General features: G+C 30.1%; 2 protein-coding genes across 5 annotated transcripts; one reads left to right on the top strand and one right to left on the bottom strand.

Moving 5' to 3' along the window:
- The first annotated feature begins 591 nt into the window (after positions 1 to 591).
- On the top strand, positions 592 to 2,248 carry LOC105110227 (Auxin-responsive family protein). The gene has a single exon (XM_011005206.1). The coding sequence runs from the start codon at positions 861 to 863 to the stop codon at positions 2,067 to 2,069; it is 1,209 nt and encodes a 402-aa protein (XP_011003508.1). The 5' UTR covers positions 592 to 860; the 3' UTR covers positions 2,070 to 2,248.
- Positions 2,249 to 9,085: 6,837 nt separating this feature from the next.
- LOC105110226 (heterogeneous nuclear ribonucleoprotein 1-like) lies at positions 9,086 to 15,561 on the bottom strand. 4 transcript variants are annotated; one of them, XM_011005202.1, is made up of 6 exons: positions 15,057 to 15,561; positions 14,833 to 14,959; positions 14,645 to 14,693; positions 14,310 to 14,550; positions 12,751 to 13,963; positions 9,086 to 9,639 (listed from the first exon to the last, which is right to left on the bottom strand). In XM_011005202.1, the coding sequence occupies exons 4-6, from the start codon at positions 14,529 to 14,531 to the stop codon at positions 9,626 to 9,628; spliced, it is 1,449 nt and encodes a 482-aa protein (XP_011003504.1). In that variant the 5' UTR covers positions 14,532 to 14,550; positions 14,645 to 14,693; positions 14,833 to 14,959; positions 15,057 to 15,561; the 3' UTR covers positions 9,086 to 9,625. The 4 variants fall into 4 exon arrangements, with proteins under 4 accessions (XP_011003504.1, XP_011003506.1, XP_011003505.1 ...); XM_011005204.1 differs by having other exon boundaries at positions 14,910 to 14,959; XM_011005203.1 differs by having other exon boundaries at positions 15,066 to 15,561.
- Positions 15,562 to 23,152: the final 7,591 nt, after the last annotated feature.

Below are 23,152 nucleotides of genomic sequence, written 5' to 3'. Positions count from 1 at the left end.
AAAAATATATTAAAATATTAAAAAAAATATTTTTCAATTAAAAAACACAAACATAGATACGAAGACTGCAAAAAAAAAACCCAAGAAAAAAAAAGCCAGGAACAATAATGCCCTTGACAAAAACAGAAAACACGAAAAAGTTCAGCTTCAAAAGGACATAAATATCCTTCAATCAAAGGCTTTCATGTCGTTGATTTGAAGGACATTTAAGTAATTTTACCGGACATTAAAATACATATATATCTAAGGGCATTTTAGTATTTTTACTTTTCACACAAAACAAAACGACCCCATCACCCTTCCAAGGCAGCCAAATGTTATTTGGTTGAGTGAGAAGATAATAATTATACTGCTGAATCCAGAGCGAGATGTATATTATGATACAATGACAGTTACTTGCTCAGACCTGTGAAGTGTAGCAAGCAATCCAAGAATCAAGATTTTTCCACTTATAATGGCTTAGCTTCAAAGCCAAGCAGCAGACTAAAGGCACCTGGAGAAAATTATTCAAGAAAATGATAGGAACTCTGTATGCTATCCACAAGATGATGGCACACTACAAAGACGACTCACCGTTACGTATCCACTACTCATAAACAAACAAGTGCTGGACTCTCCTTTTCTTATCCACCGAATTATCACTCGAAACTGCCTTCCCTTCAAAGTTAAGCACCACAGGAACCTCCACAGTATTGATTCTCATAGTTTATTTTTGCTCATCATGATAACGTTCTACCACTCTTTCCTGAAAATAGCATCATACACCTAACACACAAGTGTTAACAAAAGAGAGCTTGCTGCTGCCTCGATCCTTCAAGGCTGTGCCATCCCTTTGTCTTGTTCATCATTCTTCCACCGAAATGCCTCTCTTGTTCGCCCTTGTCCTCTTCCTTGTCTCCTTTCATGTTCGAACTGCATTTTCTGCTCATTGCAGCATCACCACACCCACTAAGACCTTTGAAAAATGCATGACACTCCCTACCCAGCAAGCCTCGATAGCTTGGACATTTCATGCCCACAATGCCACCCTAGACCTTGTATTTTCTGGTACCTTCATCTCACCTTCCGGTTGGGTAGGGTGGGGAATCAATCCTTCCTCGGCTGAAATGACCGGTACTCGTGCCCTGATTGCCTTTCCAGACCCCAATTCAGGTCAGCTAGTCCTTTTACCTTTTATTTTAGACCCAACAGTAAAGCTTCAAAAATCACCACCCCTCTCTCGCCCTCTAGATATCCACCTTCTATCCTCCTCTGCCACCCTCTATGGTGGCAAAATGGCCACTATACACAATGGTGCCGCCATCCAAGTTTATGCCACATTAAAACTTGTACCAAACAAGACCAAAATTCACTTCGTGTGGAACCGTGGACTATACGTTCAAGGTTACTCCCCAGCTATCCATCCGACGACCTCCAATGACCTATCTTCCATTGCCACCATCGATGTCTTGTCTGGTTTCAGTGCTGCCCATAGAGATGATACCAGGACATTAAAGATAGCACATGGAATCTTAAATGCTGTCTCGTGGGGTGTCTTACTCCCAATTGGAGCTTCGACTGCAAGATATTTGAGGCACATACAAGCACTAGGGCCAACATGGTTTTATGTACATGCAGGGATACAACTCTGTGCTTTTATCATAGGAACTGTAGGGTTTGCCATTGGAATTAGACTAGGGGAATTATCACCAGGAGTGGTTTATGGGCTACACAGGAAGCTTGGTTTCGCAGCATTTTCCTTTGGGGCTTTGCAAACACTAGCACTGTTGTTTAGGCCTAAAACCACTAATAAGTTTAGGAAGTACTGGAAATCTTACCACCATTTTGTAGGGTATGCTTGTGTGGTGCTAGGAGTTGTGAATGTTTTTCAAGGATTTGAAGTGATGGGAGAGAGCAGGTCTTATGCAAAGTTAGGATATTGTCTGTGCCTAGCAACATTGATAGGAGTTTGTATAGCTTTGGAAGTGAATTCTTGGGTGGTTTTTTGCAGAAAATCGAAAGAAGAGAAGCTCAGAAGAGAAGGATTGATTAGCTGTGGGTCTGGAAAAGGAAGTGGGATCCATGGTTAAGAAATTAACCTCTGAATTCCAAAAAAGATGATGAAGAAGAAGGAGAATATATATAAAAGCTGTTGCGATTGGGATTTTGAATGGTGCTTTTTGCAGGCCAAAAATTTGTTCGTTTTTCTTTTTGCGTCATCCAGGTGTACATTAATTATTTTCAAGCCTTTTAAGGGTGCTCTGCTCTTGTGTTTTATATTTTTCATCGGTTTATGAAAGAAAATAATTCATTTTTTGGTGGTGTTATTCTCACTTTATAATTTTTTTTTCTTATTTCATCATTTTATATAATAATTAATATGATTATGTATGTGTGTGTGTTTTAAATTCTGAAATTATTCATATTTATATATACAAAAGTAGTAACAATCCAAATTAATTTTTTATTAGTTCAAAACATATTTTATATTACACTTATTCAATCCGAATATGCCAATACATTAATTGTATTAGTTGAAATGAATTGAGAAACCTTTTTATTATACTTGGAAGAACCAAAAAAATCATTTTAGGATAATACATGCATTCGATGTTCTTGATCCATATTTAATTTAAAGAAATATTACAAAGTTAATATTACATGATTAATTTTATTTAATTGAAAAACACTAAGGATGCAAATGTCATATAATTCAACTATTTTAATATCGTAAAAAGCTAAATAATTCAAGGGGAATTGATAATAATTGATCAATATTTAGACAGTTTTTTTCTAGTTTAATTTTTAATAAAAAAATATATAATATAAATATTTAAATGAAAGCTTTTAAAATGAGCTTTTAATTGATTTAATTGAAAACAATAAAAAAAAATTGTAAAAGATTTTGATATATTTTTTTAAATTTTCTCTCTTCCCAAACTCCCCTAATGTCCCAAATTAATTATGATAATTCAGATAAGAAATAATTGATTAAAGATAGAGAAAGAAATGCTCTAAAAAATGGTTTTTCTAATTAATAAGCTTAGAGAAATAAAACAGACATTTGATTGGGCTTTAGCACTTTGACAAGTGAAAAAAATATATTTTAACTTAAGGCTTAATAGTTGTAAACTCTTGTTAACCATAATATTCTAAAACGATTAAATTATAATTTATAGTGCCTGTATTTTTTTTTTTATGATTTAGTAAGTTATTCCCTCTGTTTTTTAAAATCATAAGTTAACCCCTGATCAAAGTTGGCTATTATTAAAAAAAAAAATCATTTTTAAATGAACTTTGGATTTTAGATAAAAATGGGAATTCTAATTACAAATAAAAGATATTTTTTGCAAAGAAATAATTTAATTATAATAAAAATAAACATAAAAATAAATACCAACAAAAGGACCAAGTTATAATTAAATATGAAAATATAAGTATCAGATATTAGCTTTAGCTCTTTTTTTAAAAGAAAAAACAGATGGATTAACCAATTATTTTATTAAGAACACATGGATTATATAATGATTTACTCTTCTAAAATATATTGCAATTAATGTTTCCAATCAAATGCATTGCATGCGAAATCCTTTAAAGCCTAGCTTGTTCTCCATTTTCATCGCTACAAGCTGGCTAGTTTGTCTTTTTTTTCTTTTATTATTAATATGAATATTTAAATTAATTTATATATACTCCAATTAATTATATAGATGCAATTAATTATATAAATCTTGAAATTTATAATTATATAATCTTTTAGTGGTTATTATATTAATAATTATAAGACTTGAATCTAAAATTATATAAAAACAAATCTCTTGCTTCTAAGTTTTTATTATTGTAACACCTACTAAATGATTACTCTTCTACTTTTATTTGTTGTAATGTTAGTCTTATATCATTAAAGTTAATAAATCTAGCAAATCAAATATATATTATCATACTGTAATTGTAATTTCTATGCCAAGGAATTGAAATGAATCCATTTTTCATCGAGGGATTTCAATTGTTTCATTGTCCTTTCCGACATTTATCAAGTTTAATTACCCATTATAAAAAATAATCTAATGATTTTTTAACCTTAATGTTTTTCCATTAAAAATAAAATCTTATTCAGATAAAAGAACATAACTACCAAGACAATTTGTTTGTAGGTTGGCTAAATCTTTATAGGCCTAAAAAACCATCATAATAAATAATATGATTTTTTTTTCTAAAAAGAGATTTTTCCATTAAAAAAATACTTACAGATCCCGTTTGTTTGTTGGAAAGTAGTTTATTTTTTGAACAGGAAAGTGAATTATTTTTTGATATTTTGTAATGTAATGAAAAATAAGTTGGAAAATATTTTCCAGTGTTTAATTATGCCATGGGAAATAAGTTGGAATATAACTTATTAATTTTTTATTTTTCTCAAGTTTATTAAAATAATGAGAAATAAATCTTACAAATTAAAAAGGCGAATGAGAATGAAATTAAAAAAAATATAATTTCATAAATTATCTCAAATAAAATAAATAATAATCAAAATAATAGAGATCAAATCTAAAAAATAAAAAAATAAAAGATGAGGAAATTAAAAGAATAATAATTAACATTTCATAAATTATTTTTATTTTAAAATAAGTAACAATCAAAAGAATGAATACCAAATTTGATAGTTAAAAAAGTTTCATAAAAAAATGATAAGAGAAAAGTAAATAATAATTATAATAATAAAGACCAAAGTTAATATAAAAATTAAATTTTAAGAGATGAAATTAAAAAATAAATATTCAAAATAATATATATATATATAGCAATCAAAAATTTCAGGACCAAAATTGATATAATCAGCAAATAATATGACATTTCTAATTTTTTTTATAACTTTCAGAAAGCGTTTTCCGCCTAAATTTTTCAAGAAAATACTCTCCTGAAAACTAAGTTAAATTTTTCTTTAACTGGAAAGTGTTTTTCATTAACCAACTTTTCTAATAACAAACAAACATAAGAAAGTTTAAAAAATAATTTTCTAGAAATTACTTTTTAAAAAATAAACACAATTAAAAAAGACAAATAACAAGATAGTTTATTCATCTATTCATACAGTAGCTAAAAAATAATTTTTTTAGGCCTAAAGCATCATCATAATAAATTATGATATTTTTTTTAAAAGAGATATTTTTCCATTCAATATATAACTATCAAAATAGCATGTTCATCCAAGAAAGTTTGTTCATAGGTTGGCTAAAAACTAGTTTTTATAGGCTTAAAACACCATCATAATAAATAATATGATAATATTTTTTTTTTAAAAAGATATTTTTTTATTATCATAATAAATAATATGATAATATTTTTTAAAAAAAAAAGATATTTTTTTATTAAAAAAAGATAAATATCCATAGTTTGTTCATAGTAAGCTAAAATACAATTTTTTTTTAATGAGCTTAAAAATTATTTTACAATAGGCTAAATTTCTAGCCCAAACTTAGTAAGTATATGTGGTTTAAGCTCAAAACATCGTTAATTTATCACAACTTTCTTGATTTAATTTTAACTTTCCTCTTTATCTACTTTTAAGTTTTTTATTAGATAAGAAATTTTTGTAATTTTTCAATGTGAAATTAAAGGTTTTTAGGTTTATAAAATATGTCAAGTTTTTTCATTTCAATTTATCTTCCTAACACAATTTGTTTTAAACAAACTAATGTTTGATATAAAAGTATTTTCATTGAAGTATGATTTTTAAAAATAAAAAGCTTAGACTTTAATGGCCTTAATTTTAATTCTGCTTCAAATAAACCAATTAACTATTATTTTCTTAAAATAAATTTCTAGTATTCGCAGTATATAATGGCTAGATAGAAATATCAATAAATTATTTTTAGATGTGGGATCTTCAACATTGGAAAATGTTGTTTTCTTTCTTCAATATATTTCATTTAATTAAGATTTATTTTAATAACATAATTAAATTTAAAATTATTATATCATTTCAGTAAATACCATTTAATTTAATATTTATTCTTTGAATAAGATAATAGCTTTTTTATATATATAATCTTAGAAATCATTTAGTTAATTTTTATATGTTAATCTACTCTGCAGATTTTTTTTTAACACGTTTGTGGTCATGGATATTATACCAAAATAAAGTTCAAATCATATTTTCTGTGAATATTATTTTGGATTGTTGTTGCTTTTTTATTTGATGAATTGTGTTTTTTTTAAAAAAAAAAAGAATATTTTTTGTCTGGACAATGAAAAATTACATAAATTAGAGAAGATAGTTTTGATGAAAAAAGGTCCATATAATCTTATAAATCGCTAATAAATCACAAGTAATAGATAATAAATAAAAAATGTTTAGTGCTAAACCACAGAAAGTAAATTTAAAGAAGCAGCAAGAAACTGGGTTTTAAAGAATTTGTTATAATGAAATACTTAAATAGTCATTTTCACTATCTCTCAAGATTTGTTTTACTATATTATATTATCTTGCTCTCATGAGTAACATGTTTCATGAGTGGTTATTTATATTTTTTTAATTAATTTAGTTTTAATTTTATTATTTAGTTTAAAATTAAATTTTATAATTTATTTTAATTTGATTTTTATAATATTATTCTAGTTATATAACTCATATTTAGTAGGTTAATCCAAATTGATTTGATTTATTTTTTAATTTATAATATTATTCTAGTTATATAACTCATATTTAGTAGGTTAATCCAAATTGATTTGATTTATTTTTTAATTGAATTTTATTTTAAATTTTATTATTTAATATTAAATTAATTGAGAAATAATTTTAATTAAAAAATTTAATTTTTTATAAAATTATTATGGTATATATTATTATTTTAATATTAAAAGAATATCAGAATATAATAAATTAATTTTAATTAATTCAAATTAATATAGTATATTATTATTTTATTATTAAAAAAAAGTATCATGGCCGGATTGATAGATCCAATAGATTAATTTTAATTAATTCAAATTAAAATAATATATTATTATTTTAATATTAAGAAAAAAAAGTCATTTTTATTGGTTGATTGGGTTCTCTTTAAGCTGTTTAATATTCTGTTTCTTGTTTTCTTCTTCTCCTCTAATGAGAGGTACGAGTAATATCGTTTTAAAAGCCAAGGAGAGGGTTTTTCTTCTTCATGTCACAGCAGCTTGATGCTAAACGTTGCAACCTTTGAAGTAAAGCAAGTTTCTGGAAGAAAATTACATTCGAAAGCATGCATGGCATCATCATATATGATGTTAACCTGACGAATTACTTCTAGATTTGTATATAGATCCTATAACACATAGATAGATTATTTTCTTAAGCCAGAACTGGAGGTTGCATTTACTGGCATCCAATCACCATCCTTGAGATCAAAGCTTCGAGAAAGTCACTGATCTAGAGGTGACTTCAGCTTTGCTGGAGCATAGCCTTTGAGAAATCCTGCAAAACCCTGTTTATTGTTCCAATTCAAAGGCTGCTGTAGAAGGAATGAGATGTCCTCATCAGGCATGCTTTTCGAAAAGGCAATTGCAGCGCTGATTGACTTGCAAGTTCATTGTTTCTTCCTCCTCTGCTACAGAAGGCATGTGCATGTAGTATATTGTTAGCCCGGAAAGGGTTGCATGTACATTGTTGTTTCTCTGGGCTTCGGTCCCTCCCTGTACCAAAGAGAGAGAGAGAGAGAGGTGTTGTTTCTCTGGGCTTCGGTCCCTCCCTCTACCAAAAAGAGAGAGAAAGAGAGAGAGAGACTTCCTCAGTCTTCTGACTAGTACGGCATTCAAATAGAAAGAATGCTCTAATTATGCATGTGCATGTGTAGGGTTCGAATGTTGAATATTTACAGTCTGTAAAAGTTAGGAAAATTGATTGATTGCAAGAAGCATTACAATCTCCCGAAAGGTAATATCAAAAGCCGTTTCCGATCCCTTTTTTCTTCTTTTCTTGTCCTTTCAACTTTTGGGCCATTAGAAACTCCAATCTCTTTCACAACTCCACAAATTCGGCTCAGATCAGGCGCACCAAAACTGAGCAATTGAGTGTAGAAGGCCAAATGGACCATGTTCTCAGCTGGCTTTGGGGGAAGTTATCATGTGGTCAACTAGGGAAGCGAGGCAACATGGCATGGAGAGAGAAGGAAGACCTCGCCGAGAATAGCTGTCCTGAACGGGGCTTTGATAGTATAAAATTTATATTAATTATCATCCTTGGACAATATTTTTTTCTTCTTACAAGCATAGACATAGGATGCAACATAGAGCCCAAGTATTATATACCGAAAATGAACCATTTAGTATTACTATAAATTGAAAAGGAAGACACAGATTTCGTCGGAAACACTCCATCCCATTATCCAGGCTTAGGTGGCGAAACTGACACCTTACCAACCTAGGAAAAAATCAAATACATAAATGACAGTTAATTCCTGCCGGATTCATTTCCTGGTAGAAATAGAAAGCATTCGACTAAACAAGAGTGCTTAGTAAGATCAAATGCTTTGCTGATGCACTGGTGAATGAGAAGGTTGGATTGCTTGACAGCCATACTGCACAGGTCAGGAATACGATCTTCGCTTTTGGAGGCGCCATAAAACCTCTAAAAGCTATAAGGCCCTTAGACAGAGCATTTGAGGAATAGGTCATTGTTTCATTCACAGAGAAGTGGAAAGGATGATCAAACTTAGCGGCACTGGGAAATGGGCAAAGGCCAGTTATAGTCTAAACAGAAAGCCGAAACAAAAAGGGGCTATCCCAGATGAAAATTGATGGATTTCGGATGGTACATGAAAGTCAGTGCACTTTGCATGCCATACTGGGAAGCAAGCGAAATAAATCGTGCCCATATGACAGGCTTAGGCATACTGAGGACCAGAATTGTTATCTTAGTAGGTAGGATGCTATGTGCCATTTAGACATCTTGAGGGTCCCGTTGCTTAGCACACTGAATGCACTACTGCATCCGCTTGATGGGAAACTTACCAAAACAACGAGATAAACACTAGATATCCAGTCATCAACATTACTTGGTCAGCATATGTGACAATTTACGTGTTAAAAAGGGTTCATTTCAAATACCGAGCTTCAACTCTTTGCATATAGAATATAGCCATGAAAAAAGAATCATAATATGTGGCAACTTATTCATGGGGACCCTAGATGGGTATCCCTTAAACGTTTCACACTAGTAAAATCACAAGAATCTGGGGTACAATCTGCTGAAAAACGATCCCAATCAATGGGAAGTAGGAAGAACAAGACATGGCTGAAAAATCCACAACTTAGCCAGAAATTACAGGGCATAAAAAACTAGGGAGTAAAAAAAAAAAAAAGGACTAAATCTTTTTGTATCGCCAGCCTCACCAGAGATGCATTGATGCAGTTTGACTATATCCCGCAAGCTGATTTTACATCTCAATCAAAGAACAAGAAAAGAAAAACCTAACTCAAAACTCGATCCTCGACACAAAATCCCTTATAACTTCTATCCCTAAATTTAATTCTTCAGAGCAGGCACTCCAGTTAGCTCTAGATAACCAATTTGTTTTAACTGAAATATACCAATGAGAGGATGTGCGAAATTCACAATTCACCTGGTCACCAGAATATCTCCACCTAATATTTCGTGATAACAGAAATGATCCAGCTAGGTAGCAATTCCTGAAACAAATTTGAAGATTATCCATCAAAATCAAAAGGTTGAAGCACCATAAAATCAATTCATCAAAATATATCTCATGTACCACAAATTAAATCGCTATACATTGCTCATGCAATTTTCAATTAAAAAATTGCAGGGGAAAAAATTAAATTACACAAGAAACCATTGTCGTCATCATAGATACCAGAGAAGGAAATCAAAGAACTTTGCATTGTACGTGCTAATAGTACAAACACTGAGACCACACTCAGCTTCTTAGCTAAAATGGATGGTACAGTACAACTTCAGCAGTTCAATCAATAAAATAAGATCTACAACCACATATTTATTAGATATTTGCTAGTCAATGGTAAAGAGAGATGATCCAAAGTAATGGATAAATGCAAAACTGTATTTCTGTGAGTGGAGTGTACAACCTTTGCTACTGATCACTCACAAATACAAGACAAAGTAATGCAACTTCCAAGATTAGTGAGCTTATAATCCAGGAATTACCATTTAGAAAAGAAAAAGAAAAAAAACATTGCTTAACTGAACAGTTCATTCTTCAATACATTACCAACTTCCATTTGTCTTTGTTATTCAATTTTCTTATAAGCCCCTGATTGCAGGACTTCCCAAGCCCATCAATCCCAATGTTATAATCTTCCTTGTCTTTTTTACATCTTACCAATAAGCATGTAAACTCCAACCAATCAACAAATGCCATGTACTCACAACCGAAGGATGTTCTATTTACACATTTCAATCTCTTACAATTATTTTTTTCATCCACTTAATTTGAGAAACTATCATGGGAAGCCTCCAGAAGGACCTAATGATGACAAAACTTGCAAACGCAGCAAGCAAAATGCAACACATTAATCTGTTATCATTTCTTGCACCAATTATCATTTCTTGCACACATTCGGTGCACCCATTTCTCATTCACCAAATGTGTTATGGGAGCATGCTCCTACGCCATTCTATCTCAATCTTTATTTGCATGGCCGGTGGTTGAACTTCTAATTTAAAATCCCCATTCAAAACCTGACTGGTCAAAATGTCAACCAGAACAGATCCGCAGATGAATACACTTTAGTTCATGAAACAATTGAGTCAAAAGGGGAACCAACTGACACACCATTCTCTTGCTCACTCGCTCACTGTCTAAGCCAAAATCCATATAGGAAATCAATAGAGAAAGGTCCAATTAGACAGAAGATCTCATTATGGTATGTTTCAAGTCAACAAAGCATACAAGAAGATTCATGCAACAATATAGGCTTTTATTCAGACACAAAGGACAACATGGTAGGAAAGCACATGATAAATCAAGTGAGTTCTCACTTCATCACAGAGTCATAGTGGAGATGTGAATTAACATCCAATCATGATAAACCTATGCTAGAGACCAGCACTAAGCTTCCCTTTTATTTGTGACATTGGTTATAATCTAACTTCCAAAGTATAATCCCGCTTTTAAATTTGATAATACAAGGATCGTTGAAAAATTCCACCCGAACAGATCACTGCAAAATGCTAAGAAATACTAGGATATGCCAAACGCATTACTCCCTCTTTATCATAGAAACTAGAATGCACACATTTGAAACTGATGTCCTGTCCAGCATGAAACTAATGTCATGAAAGAGTACATTATAGGAAGAAGAATAACTATGACATCTGTATTCTGTTTACTGGCAAAAATTTGCAGGCGCTCTAAAACAGAATGGTGAGTTTTTACAATGGAATGGAGAAAAAACAGTATGTCTGATAGTGCACAAAAATAGAGGAACCTAAAATTCATGGTTTTACATGTTAAAATCAACTGCAAAGTCAAGGAAGTGGAGAGGCAGAAAAGTGTTTTGTGCTCATCATTTGTGCTTTATTAGTCGAGAAACATCTGTTGACAAGGGGACATTGACATAAATGAATATTTACAAAGATACTACAGAAAAGAGCAAAATCTAGCCAGGTAAACATCAACTATCTACATCTCAACAATGGGAATTAGGCAGACCTGCAATAAATATGAATAAACGCACCAGAAATAATGAGCAATTTAATAGCAATTCCTTGATTTTTTAAGGAGAGCATTTTATAATAATAATTAAAAAAAACACTAGAGATGGAAACAGAAAAACTATTTTCTGAAAGTAAACACAATCTAAGCTTTCCTACGCTCGTTTTCCAATCAATATATGTACAGAGAACATCTTTTTTCACCTTTTTCTATGAAAATAGTGAAGATAAGTTTAGATTGCTCCTCTGAACCTCAAACCAAAAATGTGAATTCATGAAAATAGAAAACAATGATATTGAAATTTCTGCAGTATTAACACTTCATATTCTGCATGATGGCAAGGGAGTGTCCATGCCACCACTGGGATTAGCCTGTGGTTCCTAATGAACCATCTATAGCAGAAAAAAAAGAAAAGAATTTGAGATGTGCATAGGGGTGGTACAAGATCATGTTCCTCACAAAACATTGGATTATTTATTTATCTCTGTCAACTATTGCACTGACCATGAGGTTAAGCAAATTTCTGCTAATTGATTTGCTGTATCTTATCTATTGCACAATTGATTCATACATTTGAAACTAAACACTTAAACAATATTCCTTTGAAACTAGACAATTGAACAATATTCCTCTGTCATAATGTAATAAACAACAAATAATATGACAGTCAAATGGTTTGGGTTAAAGCAACACTTTCAGTGATAGAAATAAAATATGGCAGGGAGACACCACATCCAGTAAGTGCAAGATGAGGAATCCAAAGTATTACGAACAAAACAAGACATGCTAAGACAGATCCCAGTTTCAAATTGATTTCTTCGTGTTTCAAAAATCATAAATGTTCTGGGCAAACCATTTGTAATTATTTCCCATCTGTACATATGTACACAGACATACAGAAATGAAAAAAAAGAGAAAAGAAAATGGAGGCTAATTGCTTATGCTACTGCTGGTTATAAAGACTCCAGCATACCTGTCTTTCAGAATATTAGGAGCAACCTTAATTATTCAGTATGTAAATTATTTATTAAATTAATATTAACAAATAACTTTTAAAGAACCAGAGCAAGCAATTGAATGAATGTACTAGACTAGAAGCTCTTACCTCTATTTGACTGTCTCTTATTAACACTATAACCACCAACATAACCAGGGGAAGTTTTGACTGGAACATCAGAAGTGGCATTGCCAAGACCATAACCAAAGGAAACAGATCCATCTCGCTCAGAATTTGATGACTGCCAAGTGGGGTCCCCATAATCTGAACTACCACCATAAAGGTCAGCAAATGCTCCATCAAAACTACCATTTGATGCAGCATGTGATATTGTTGCGCCCACATTGTTCCCACTGTTTCTTGCATAACTACCTATGCCCAAACCAAAACTATTTTCACCACTTCCATACCCAAAACTCAGACTGCTATTAGAAACATTATTCCCTCCACCTTGAACTGGAAGTGATGAAGAACTCCAATTAGCCCCACTGTTGCCAAAGGTGCTTCCTCCAAGGCTTCCAGTTCCAGATCCCATGTATGCATTTGAACTTGTAGAGTTGGTGTTATGATTTAGCCCCCCATTTCCCCACAAGTTTCTTGTTGCCGAGCTGAAAAATGAAGTATTTCCTCCATTTCCTCCGTTACCTCCATCATATCCTATAGGTCTAGCAAGGGTATTAGTATTACCAATGTAGTAAGGATTCATTCCCCGCCCATAGCTGAGATTGCTATTAAAATTTGCATTGCCCCCGTAACTAGGGCTCAATGCTGGCTCAAAATTCACACCCATTCCATAACCAGAACTGAATGGAGGGAAACCACTTCGGACACCAGCAACTGAACTGAATCTGCCATCCATCCTAAGTCCATAGCCTCCAACTGTACTTGGAGTATATCCCTGAGTGTAGCCATTAAGGAAGCTATTAACCCTATTTAGACCATAATTATATCCACCAAGTGGGCTGCGACTAGGACCGGGTGATAACTCTTTGGGAACAGCTCTCTTGACCTCAACCATTTTTCCATTCAGTTCATGAAAAGTCCTCATCAAAACTTTGTCCACTGCCTCCTCAGAATCATAAGTGATGAACCCAAATCCCCTTGGCCTCTGTGTGTTATGATCATACATCACCACAACATCTATGATGGTCCCAAACTGGTCAAAATAATTCTTAAAATCATTTTCTGTGACTGTGGATGCTAAGCCTCCTACAAAAATCTTTTTTGTACGCCCTGGACCGGGAGAACTGTGGATGCTACCAGCACTGTTTCTATTCAGAATATTCTGGTCATCCCTAGGAACAGCCTTTTTTGCCTCAACCTGAGGATGAACACATCAATTAGAAGAACAAGCACAGACAGTGGGAATCTGTCAACACTTGAGACTTAACTTAAGTACATTAAAATCACAAATTTGGAAGATTAGCAAATCTATCACAATCAAAATAATAATAAAATAAATAAATAAACTGAGAGAAGGCAAGCATTTTCACTTGGCTGAGTTTGATATCTTACTACAGAAGAAGAATTAGAAAATTGGACTCATCACTCTGATACAGAAATGAATTCTCCACTTTGTATGGTGCAGTATATAGTAAAAGTTCTGAACAGCATTATTACATTACACACAAATCTGGAGAGTCGCTTTTAAGATTAACAAAGCTTACCATTCTGCCATCAATGCTGTGTTTTTCCTTAATGACTCTCTCTGCAATAGCTGGGTCAGCAAAAACAACAAAACCAAATCCACGGGCACGCCCTGTGGTGCGATCCTTCATTATCACAGCCTCCACCACCTCCCCAAAAGATTGAAAATAGCCCTTGAGCCGTTCTTCATCGGTGTCCCATGAAATTCCCCCAATGAACAGCTTGCCATTATCAGATTGCATTTTTTTTCCTCTTTAATCTCTACAATACAAAATATTTTTCTTCATGAATATGAAGCCCAAAACTTCACAAATGCAAATCACACTACTAATAAAATGAGTACAAAAAGGCAAACCTTTTTAGACAATCAAGCACCTGCTTCAATTCAGTAGACGTATTTTACACTGGATCCAATCAATAACAACATAGTTACATACAATTCAATAGCTAATCAAAACCAACAAGGACAGTTAACACTAAGCAGACAATGAATCAAAGTTATCATTATATCTAATAAGAATGCAATTCAAATTTAGACAATACCTTTATTCGGACAATTAAGAAAAAACACACAACAAAACTCCTATGTTCTCGTTTGACACAAAAGTCAAAAACTTAACAGATCCTTCAACGATCAATCAGCCAACCAACAATCTAGAATCAATCAAACCTGAAAACAAAAAACCCAGAAACAGAAATTCAATCCTGGAATTCAATAAAGGTCCAAAATTTACAAAGATCCGAATCAAGAAACTCAAAAATCTTACAGAACCCACTGATTAAAGAAAAACCCAGATGGTAAATCTCATCAAAATTGATAATTTAAGATCTGAGAGGAGGCATAATGAGAATATAAATAGAGGGCATGTTCATCCTCCTCTACAATATGCCCTCTTCTTCTTCGTCTTCTAGTTCTTTTAATTTCTGTTTCAATTTTTTGATCAGCTAATGCAAATTCAGTCACCAAACAAAATTGCAAATTTATTTATACAAACATAAATTCTAGTGAGAGAAAAGGGTTGTTTTGTTTTGGAGAGAGAAAGAGAGTGAGAGAAAGTTTTGTGGAGTCTGGTGTGAGGAATATATAGGGAGAGGCTCAAAAATGGAAGGAGCTGATTTTCTTTTATTTTCTTTTTCTGTTTTTATATATTTTTTATAAAACAAATTTTGAATTTTTCTGGTTTTATTTACTTCTTTTCCTTTGCAGTGAAAGGCAAAAATGGAAACTGAGAGAAGCTTGTGTATTTTTTTCCCCTGATCTGATAAAAGGGAAAGAGATGGAATGCTTCTTCTTCCTACCCTTCATATATACTTAATGGAGATGGATTTGTAAGTACACAACTTTGTGCATCCACATGCATGCATGGGATCTTAGCTCCATTGCTCCTGTGGGCCCATATTACACTTCAACCATAGATTCTTCTGACTTTTGCATATGTCTTCAACTTCGAATTTTGATCCATGGCTGTAATCTGTTGATGTATTCAATCAACACTTTGTGTGAATATCCCCCTTTTTTTCTTACCTCCTCGAGGTCAAAAAAATTGGAGGTGCTAAACCTTTTTTTGGTAGGATAGATCATTACCTAATTTTGATTGTTTTATTGTCTTGTCCATGCTAGTGCAGCACAAAACATTAGTTGAACAGTAGTTAGCATTATAATAGAGATTATTTTTTAAAATAATTTTTATTTAAAAATATATTAAAATAAATTTTATACTTTTTAAAATTTATTATTAACATCTGTCCATCAAAACAATTCAATAATATAAAAATAATTTAAAAACAAAATTAATTTTTTATCCCACAGTGTTTTGGGCATCCCTAACCAATAACCCTTTTCTCAGTTCAGTCTTTAGTTTGTTTTTCTTAACTAATTAGCTTCTTAATGTACCTCTGAATCCTCAATTTGATCCTTTCATCTATAAATATATTTCACATGAGGACCTTGTTGAGAAAATTTATTCTTAATATCTACCATTAAAATGATTGAATAATATAAAAAAATAATTTAAAAATAAAATTAATGTTTTATCAAACAGTGTTTAGCGCAATCCCCAGCCAGTAACCCTTTTCTTAATTGAGCCTTTAATTTGTTTCTCTTAACTAATTAGCTTCTTAATATACATCTGAATCCTCAGTTTGATCCTTCTATCTACAAATATGTTTCACATGAGGACCTAGTTGAGAAAAGGCCCGGGCAGATTCGCCAATGAAAGGATGCAATTGAGAATTCTTGAATGTTTGAGATCTAATTGGTTAGGAATCTAGAATGGGGATCTAATAGAGAAAAAGGTTAGATATTAATGAATTTAAAACAATTAGATTTTTACTGGTTTCACCTCTCTCTCTCTCTCTAACAATTTTTATCTCTCTCTCTCTCTAACAATTTTTATTGATTGAAATAACTAGAGTCAACCCTCTCTTTTTTTACCCTCACATAAGAAAAACCATATTGATTTTTTCAATTAATATTCTTATATTGTATGGTTTCCAATACGACTTTGTGGACGAATATTCTCAATAAAAAAGAGTTTCACTGCGCGCGTGACGTCTGATAAATATATTGGCAATTTCATATATAGTTTCACCAACTATATATAAATGTTAAGTCCATGCAAATGTTATAAATCATATATATGACATATTTTACTTCGATAAACAATGTTGTCTTCTGTGTTAATGGGACCTTAAAATTCACCCGACATCAAGGGCAAGACGACCACAGTGCTGTAGTTCTGTACGTGTGACACAGGGAGCCAGCCCTTGAACTAAGATTTGGATGGTGGAATGTTTGTGTCATATTTTGTATTTATCAAATTGCTGGCATATTCCTTGCTGGTGCTCCCCACGAAAGGAACCTTGGTCTCTCCACCAACTAGCTGGATAAATGCTATTTTCCCGTTGTTTCATCAGAGTTTGCCTCTTGGCTACCATATCCCAGCTAGCTAGGTCATGTGCTGATGCAGCTTTATAGTTTGGCCATTTTAAGGTTAGGTTGTCGCGGTCTCTTCGATTGTAAAGATGGAGGGTGGTTGTTTTCGACGTCTGGATTGATCATCCTTAGGCTTGGATAGCTAGGTTAGTGGGAAACACGGTTGGCCTCCAGCCTGCCGCTAGCTGGGATGTTGATAATTTGGAGAGAGAGAGAGAGAGAGAGAGAGAGATTCATCACACGTAATTGTGTTTTGGCATAAATTAATCTAAAAGGAGGAATGGTCGAGGTTTTTTGTTCCCTTGATTGTGATCACCCAATCATCTTCATCCTCCAGGCTAACTTTCTTCTTCTTTTTTTCTCGATAGATTTTGCTGTAGTCTAATTCAACCCTATATTTCTAGCTCATCAGTCCATGGTATAAACTAGCCAGCTCTCCGTCTCCTATTAATGTGTTGAATAAAACCATCTAGCTTCGTTAATTATATATACAAGGATGTCGATGGATTAGATTTTGTGTTTAATTACACGCAATTAAATGGATTTGGTTTCTAATTTTTATGATTTTGGTCTGGTTATGGCTAGCTTTAAATGTAAATGATTTGCCAGTGTTATAACATTAACTGTAGATGGCTAAATTCTGGCGACTATTTGACAAGCCTTATTTTCAAGTAAGGTAATTATTTTTTGTTTGGTTTAACTTTTATTATAAAAAATAATTAAATAGAAATTTTTTAAAAAAATTGAACTGGTTTAAATTGATTAATTTTAGTTAGGTTTAGACTTTTAGAATAAAAATTAGTTCAAATAAGTTTGGCTCGATTTTTTAATTTTGACTCGGTTTTTTTCTAATTTTTTTAGTTTAAATTTGGTTGGATTTGGTTTTTTCAGTTTCAGACTTATAAAATCGAAATCAAATCAATTAATTTTTTTTTAATTTTAATATGTTTAATTGATTTTTTTCATAGTTTTGTTTTTTAGTTTATTTTTTTATTTTTTTATTTAATTAATTTTTCAATTTGTTTGCTCACTTTTATTTTTTAGTTGCAAGTAGAGGTGAGCAGGATTGTGGGAGTTCAAATATTTTGGTTTGATTTTTTTTTATGGATTTTTAATTTTTTTTCAAATAAAATTTTTAAAAAACTTTTTTGAGATAGAAATTGAAAGAAAAAATTTTATTTTTTTAATTTGTTTGGATTTCAAACCAAACCAAAATAAAAACTGAATTACCGAACCAAATACTGAATTAAGGCAATTCGATTCAAGCTTTGCTCACCCTTGTCTTCAAGTGTCCAATGGAACGGTATGCGATGTTGGCAAATGTTTTATTATATCAAACAAATTTTTACGATATCTTCTTCTTGATGGAACGGTATGCGATGTTGGCAAGAAATAGATTGTCATGGATGGGAGTTTTTTCCTCTTTTTTCTCTCTCATTCCTTTGAAAAACACGTTGGATATTCAAAATTTAGGAGTTGTCTTCTTAGTTATTAATATTTTAATTTTGATTTTTATTTTTTTGATTTTTAATTTTTATGCTTAATATTGTTTTATTTATTTTCAAATTCATCCTTTAATTCTAATTTGTGGTGTATATTGTTTTCAATTTAGTTCTTATTTTTTTAATTTCTAATTTTTTTCTTGAAATTTTTGTAAAATTTTTATTTCTTTTCAAATTCATCCTTCAATATTAACTTGTGATGTATTTTTTTTTCAATTTGATCCTTATACTTTTGATTTCTAATATTTTTTCTTGAACCTTTTATATAATTTTTATTTGTTTTCAATTTCATCCTTCGATCTAGATTTATGGTATATTATTTTTTTCAATTTGGTCTTCATTCTTTTAATTTTGTTATTCCTTTTATTAAAGTGGTTTTTTCTTTTCAATGTTTTCCTCTAATTTATTTTTTATTTCAATTTGTATCCTCATTCTTTTAATTATTATTTTTTTATAATTTTTTTTTTCAATTTCATCCTTTAACTTGATTAGACAGGGATTGAACTTTGACATTTTTTCTTGTATGATGTTTTTAGTCTAGTGACTCATGTCAAGAGTTTAAATAGTTAACATAAGTTGATTTTTTTTTTACTTATTTGCTTTTTCAATTTCATTGTTTGTTATTGATTTTTTTTAAATGGTTTTTGTTTTTATTTAATTTTTTTATTGAGTTATCTAAATCTCCTGACCTATGTTATGGGTGTCACAGGTTAATTCGAGTTGGCTTACTTCTTATTACCTGAATTGCATATTTGTCATGCTACCTCAAATTGACTAAGGGTGCATTTGTTTTGCACTTGCTTTTGCGTTTGCAATGCAAAAAATGCAGTAAAGTATCTGGTAACTATAAAAATTGTGTTTTATACTGTGAAGCCTACTAAAAAATTGAGTTTAAAATGTAGTTTTCATGAAGCAGTTTTTATATATTTTTTTAATTGAGTTTCATAAAACACCATTTGTTTTGGCGTTTTAAAAGCATTTTTAAAAATATTGATAATTTTTTATTTTTTTCTTTGCTTCAAATTAATATTTTTTTATTTTTTATATCATTTTGATGCGCTAATATCAAAAATAATTTTTAAAAAATAAAAATACATTATTTTAAAGCATTTCTAAGTAAAAAATATTTTAAAAAGCAACCGAAGCCACACAACTACCAAATATTTTATAAATATTTTTTGCTGCATTTAAACCTCAACCATAATTTTTACGAAACGCATATTTAAATTCAACTAACCACATCTAACCATATTTTTTTAAAACTTATTTTTTTCAAATCACAACAACAAAAGCTATCTAAAAAACAAACAAACTTTAAGGCAAGTTTTTATTTATTTATTTTTATTCAATTTTGTCCTTCCATATTTATTTGACTAAGAATTAAACTATGTTTTGTTTTTATGAAAAAAAACATTTTCTCAAATTATCTTCATTGCCCTTTTAAAAGTCTTGATGCATTTGCTATGATTGCCAAATGTTTTTCATGTAATTAAAAAGAATCAATTTATTTGACTCGGTCATATCTATAATTTAAATCAAAAAAATTTTAAAATATATTTACAGCATTTAAATATTATTTGAAAAACAATAATGTAGCATGGATCCATATCTAATTTTGTACAATTAGTGAAACCTTTAAGCATACTCGCTATTTTTTAACTAAATATTTATTGTATAAATTAAAAGTTAATAAGAAAAGCTAACATTGATAAATAAAGTTTCTAATTGATTTCTTTTTTTTTTATTAATTAAAAATTAAGTTTCGAGGAATAAATTTAAGGTTTAAAAAATAATAAACCCCTTAAAAAATATTCCATGATTGAAGTGTTACAAAGTCTCACTCTTCAGTGTTACAAAGTCTCACTTCAAGAGTATCTTGATAAGGATCGATGCCAAATAAAAGAAAAAATGATATGGGGTTGCTAAAGGTTTTTTGGGATGAAAAAAAGCGGTATATGATAGAGACATTAATTTATGGTAACATGTGATTTTTTTTAATATTATTTTTAATGTGAAGTTCGAGAGAGATTACTATGGCAAATTAAACTCCCTTGTGATTTATTTTTATATTTTTTTTATAAACTGATTTTCATTTGAAATTCAAACCAATACACTTAAAAAAATTCCAAAAAAAAGAATTTATTTAACCTTTTTAATTGAATTCAATTCACAATATTATTCTAAATAGACTATAAAATGAGTTTTAAAATTTTGAAAATTTAACACTAACTTTCTAATCACCTCAAGTGACTAGAACTTTAACTAATTGACGATGCATTATTCATTTTAATTTTTTTAAATAAAATGAATAATGCTTCATCTATTTAAAAATGGAAGAAAGCCAAAAGTGTAGGTTTGGCCTTCCACTCGAAGTCTAGGCGTATTTGTAGTGGATTAAATGTGTTGATCCATCCTTTCAAGCTCGGGCATATAACCTCTTTTTATATTAAACTTTATTTTTTTCTTTGTTTTCTTTATATTTTGAAAAAAAAAATATTTAAAATATTACTCAGTTTTCTCATATTTTTCAATAAGATTATAGTTTTTTTTTGTAATATTAGCAATCATTTCATTAATTATTATATATGAGTTTAATATGTAATTTTTTAAATATGATCATGAATATTCAATAAAAATATAATTTATGTTTCATTATTTTTTTATTATGATTTTCTTAGATTAATTTTTTTCTTTAATTGCATTCAAAATATCCACATATAATTTTCAATATTTTTTTATTTTAACTTTCTTTTTAGATCACCATAAGTCCTTTTCATTTCAAAAATATTGCTTAAAAAAAATGTTTATGTTAAAACCAAAAAGAAATGCATGAATATAGGAATATAGTTTAGATTAAAGAGATATATTTTTACTTGCATATTCAAATTATTAAAATTGCTGTAAAAAATCATTTTAGCTTCCTTTATTTTTTATTCAAAACAAGTTATTAATAAAAAAGGACATGCTTGGGTCAAATAGAAAAATTTACATTGATAAGAAAAGAATAATTTGTCTGGCAAAATATATTTTTTATCTAGAATATAAATTATCATCTTCCATATAAATATCTATTTTAACTATAAAATAATTACATCAAAATAGATTTTGAAAATTATTTAGTTATAAAAAAAGCTAAAAGATGATGGTTCTTTCACAGTGAATTCATTGTAGATATTGTATAGTAATATTTTCTTAATTCTAGTGAAACCAAATAATTTTTTTTTCTTGGAATGAGCTATATGGTTTGACAACCACCAAACTTTTTTTTGTTAATGACATCTAAACTTATGTCTACCAGAATGGGATAGAGGTGAAAGAGAGGAAGTTTAAAATGCTTGAAAACAAGAAGTGTACAAAGAGATAGGAGAGGGTTATAAAGATAGAAGAGAAGGTTGAGAGAGGCAGAGATTTAGAGAGATATGAAAACGAGTTTTTATCTTGGATTTAAATATGAAAAATAGGGTTATTATATTATTATTAGTTTCAATACTTAATTAAAGTAAAAAAAATATTATCAAAAGTTAAAACTAGTTGGAAAAATATTAGTGTGATGATATCTTTGCCCCTTCCATAAAAAAACTTATAACTAGTTATTAGTGGATTAAAGTATTTTTATATGGTGCATTTCTTATTTTTAAATTGATCAAGAAAAATAATATCATTTTTCATAAAAGCCTTTAAAAATAAAAATTTAATATGGATATCAAGGGGCAATTTGCTATTTTTAAAATAGTTTTTTTGTATTATCATAGAAGATGAAGAGTAATTTCATATATGACCAAATATAAAAAATTAAAAAAATTAAAAGCACAGTAAAATAATCAAAATGCCCTTAAAAGTTAAAAAATTAAAATTGTCTCAAGGAAACCTTTTTTTCTTTTTCTAGAGGTTTTTTCGATATTAACATGTCAAACCAATTACAATTTATTATTTGGCTAAATATTTGAAAATAAAAAAAATAAAAAAAGCATATGACATACATAGATATATGAGAGGCGTTATCACACTTTAAGCGATGTATGAGGCGTCTCCTAACAGCTAAAATTGCCTTTCCATTATGTCTTCGGAAGCTTGTTTGTCCTCTTCTTTTTATTGGTATGGTTTTATCCTTCAATCTTAATTTATAAAATCTTATATTTTCTAATTTGGTACTCACTTTTTTAATTTTTAATTCTTTTCTTAGCACTTTTGTAAAAGTATTATTAATTATTAATTTTATTCTTCAATTCAAATTGATGGAATATTATTTTTTCAATTTAGTTCTCATTATTTTTATTTCTAATGTTTTTCTTGGCTCTTTTATAAAAACTATTATTCTTTTCAATTTCACCCTTCATTCAAAACATTAAATTTATTTTTTATGTTAGTTTTGATTCTCATTCTTTTGATTTTTTTGGATCCTTTTATTAAATTGATTTTTCTTTTA

Source organism: Populus euphratica, unplaced genomic scaffold (genome assembly GCF_000495115.2).
Source record: "Populus euphratica unplaced genomic scaffold, PopEup_1.0 scaffold244.1, whole genome shotgun sequence".
Lineage (NCBI taxonomy): Eukaryota > Viridiplantae > Streptophyta > Magnoliopsida > Malpighiales > Salicaceae > Populus > Populus euphratica.
Note: the sequence above shows the minus strand (reverse complement) of the source record. Positions and strands in the feature narration are given on the sequence as shown.

What these genes read in the sequence shown, in the direction of transcription:
- LOC105110227 (XM_011005206.1), top strand. Translation starts at nt 861, where the DNA reads ATGCCTCTCTTGTTCGCCCTTGTCCTCTTCCTTGTCTCCTTTCATGTT.
- LOC105110226 (XM_011005202.1), bottom strand. Translation starts at nt 14,531, where the DNA reads ATGCAATCTGATAATGGCAAGCTGTTCATTGGGGGAATTTCATGGGAC. An exon ending in ACAGCATTGATGGCAGAATG is followed by an intron (nt 13,964 to 14,309) that starts GTAAGCTTTGTT and finishes GTTCATCCTCAG; the next exon opens with GTTGAGGCAAAAAAGGCTGT.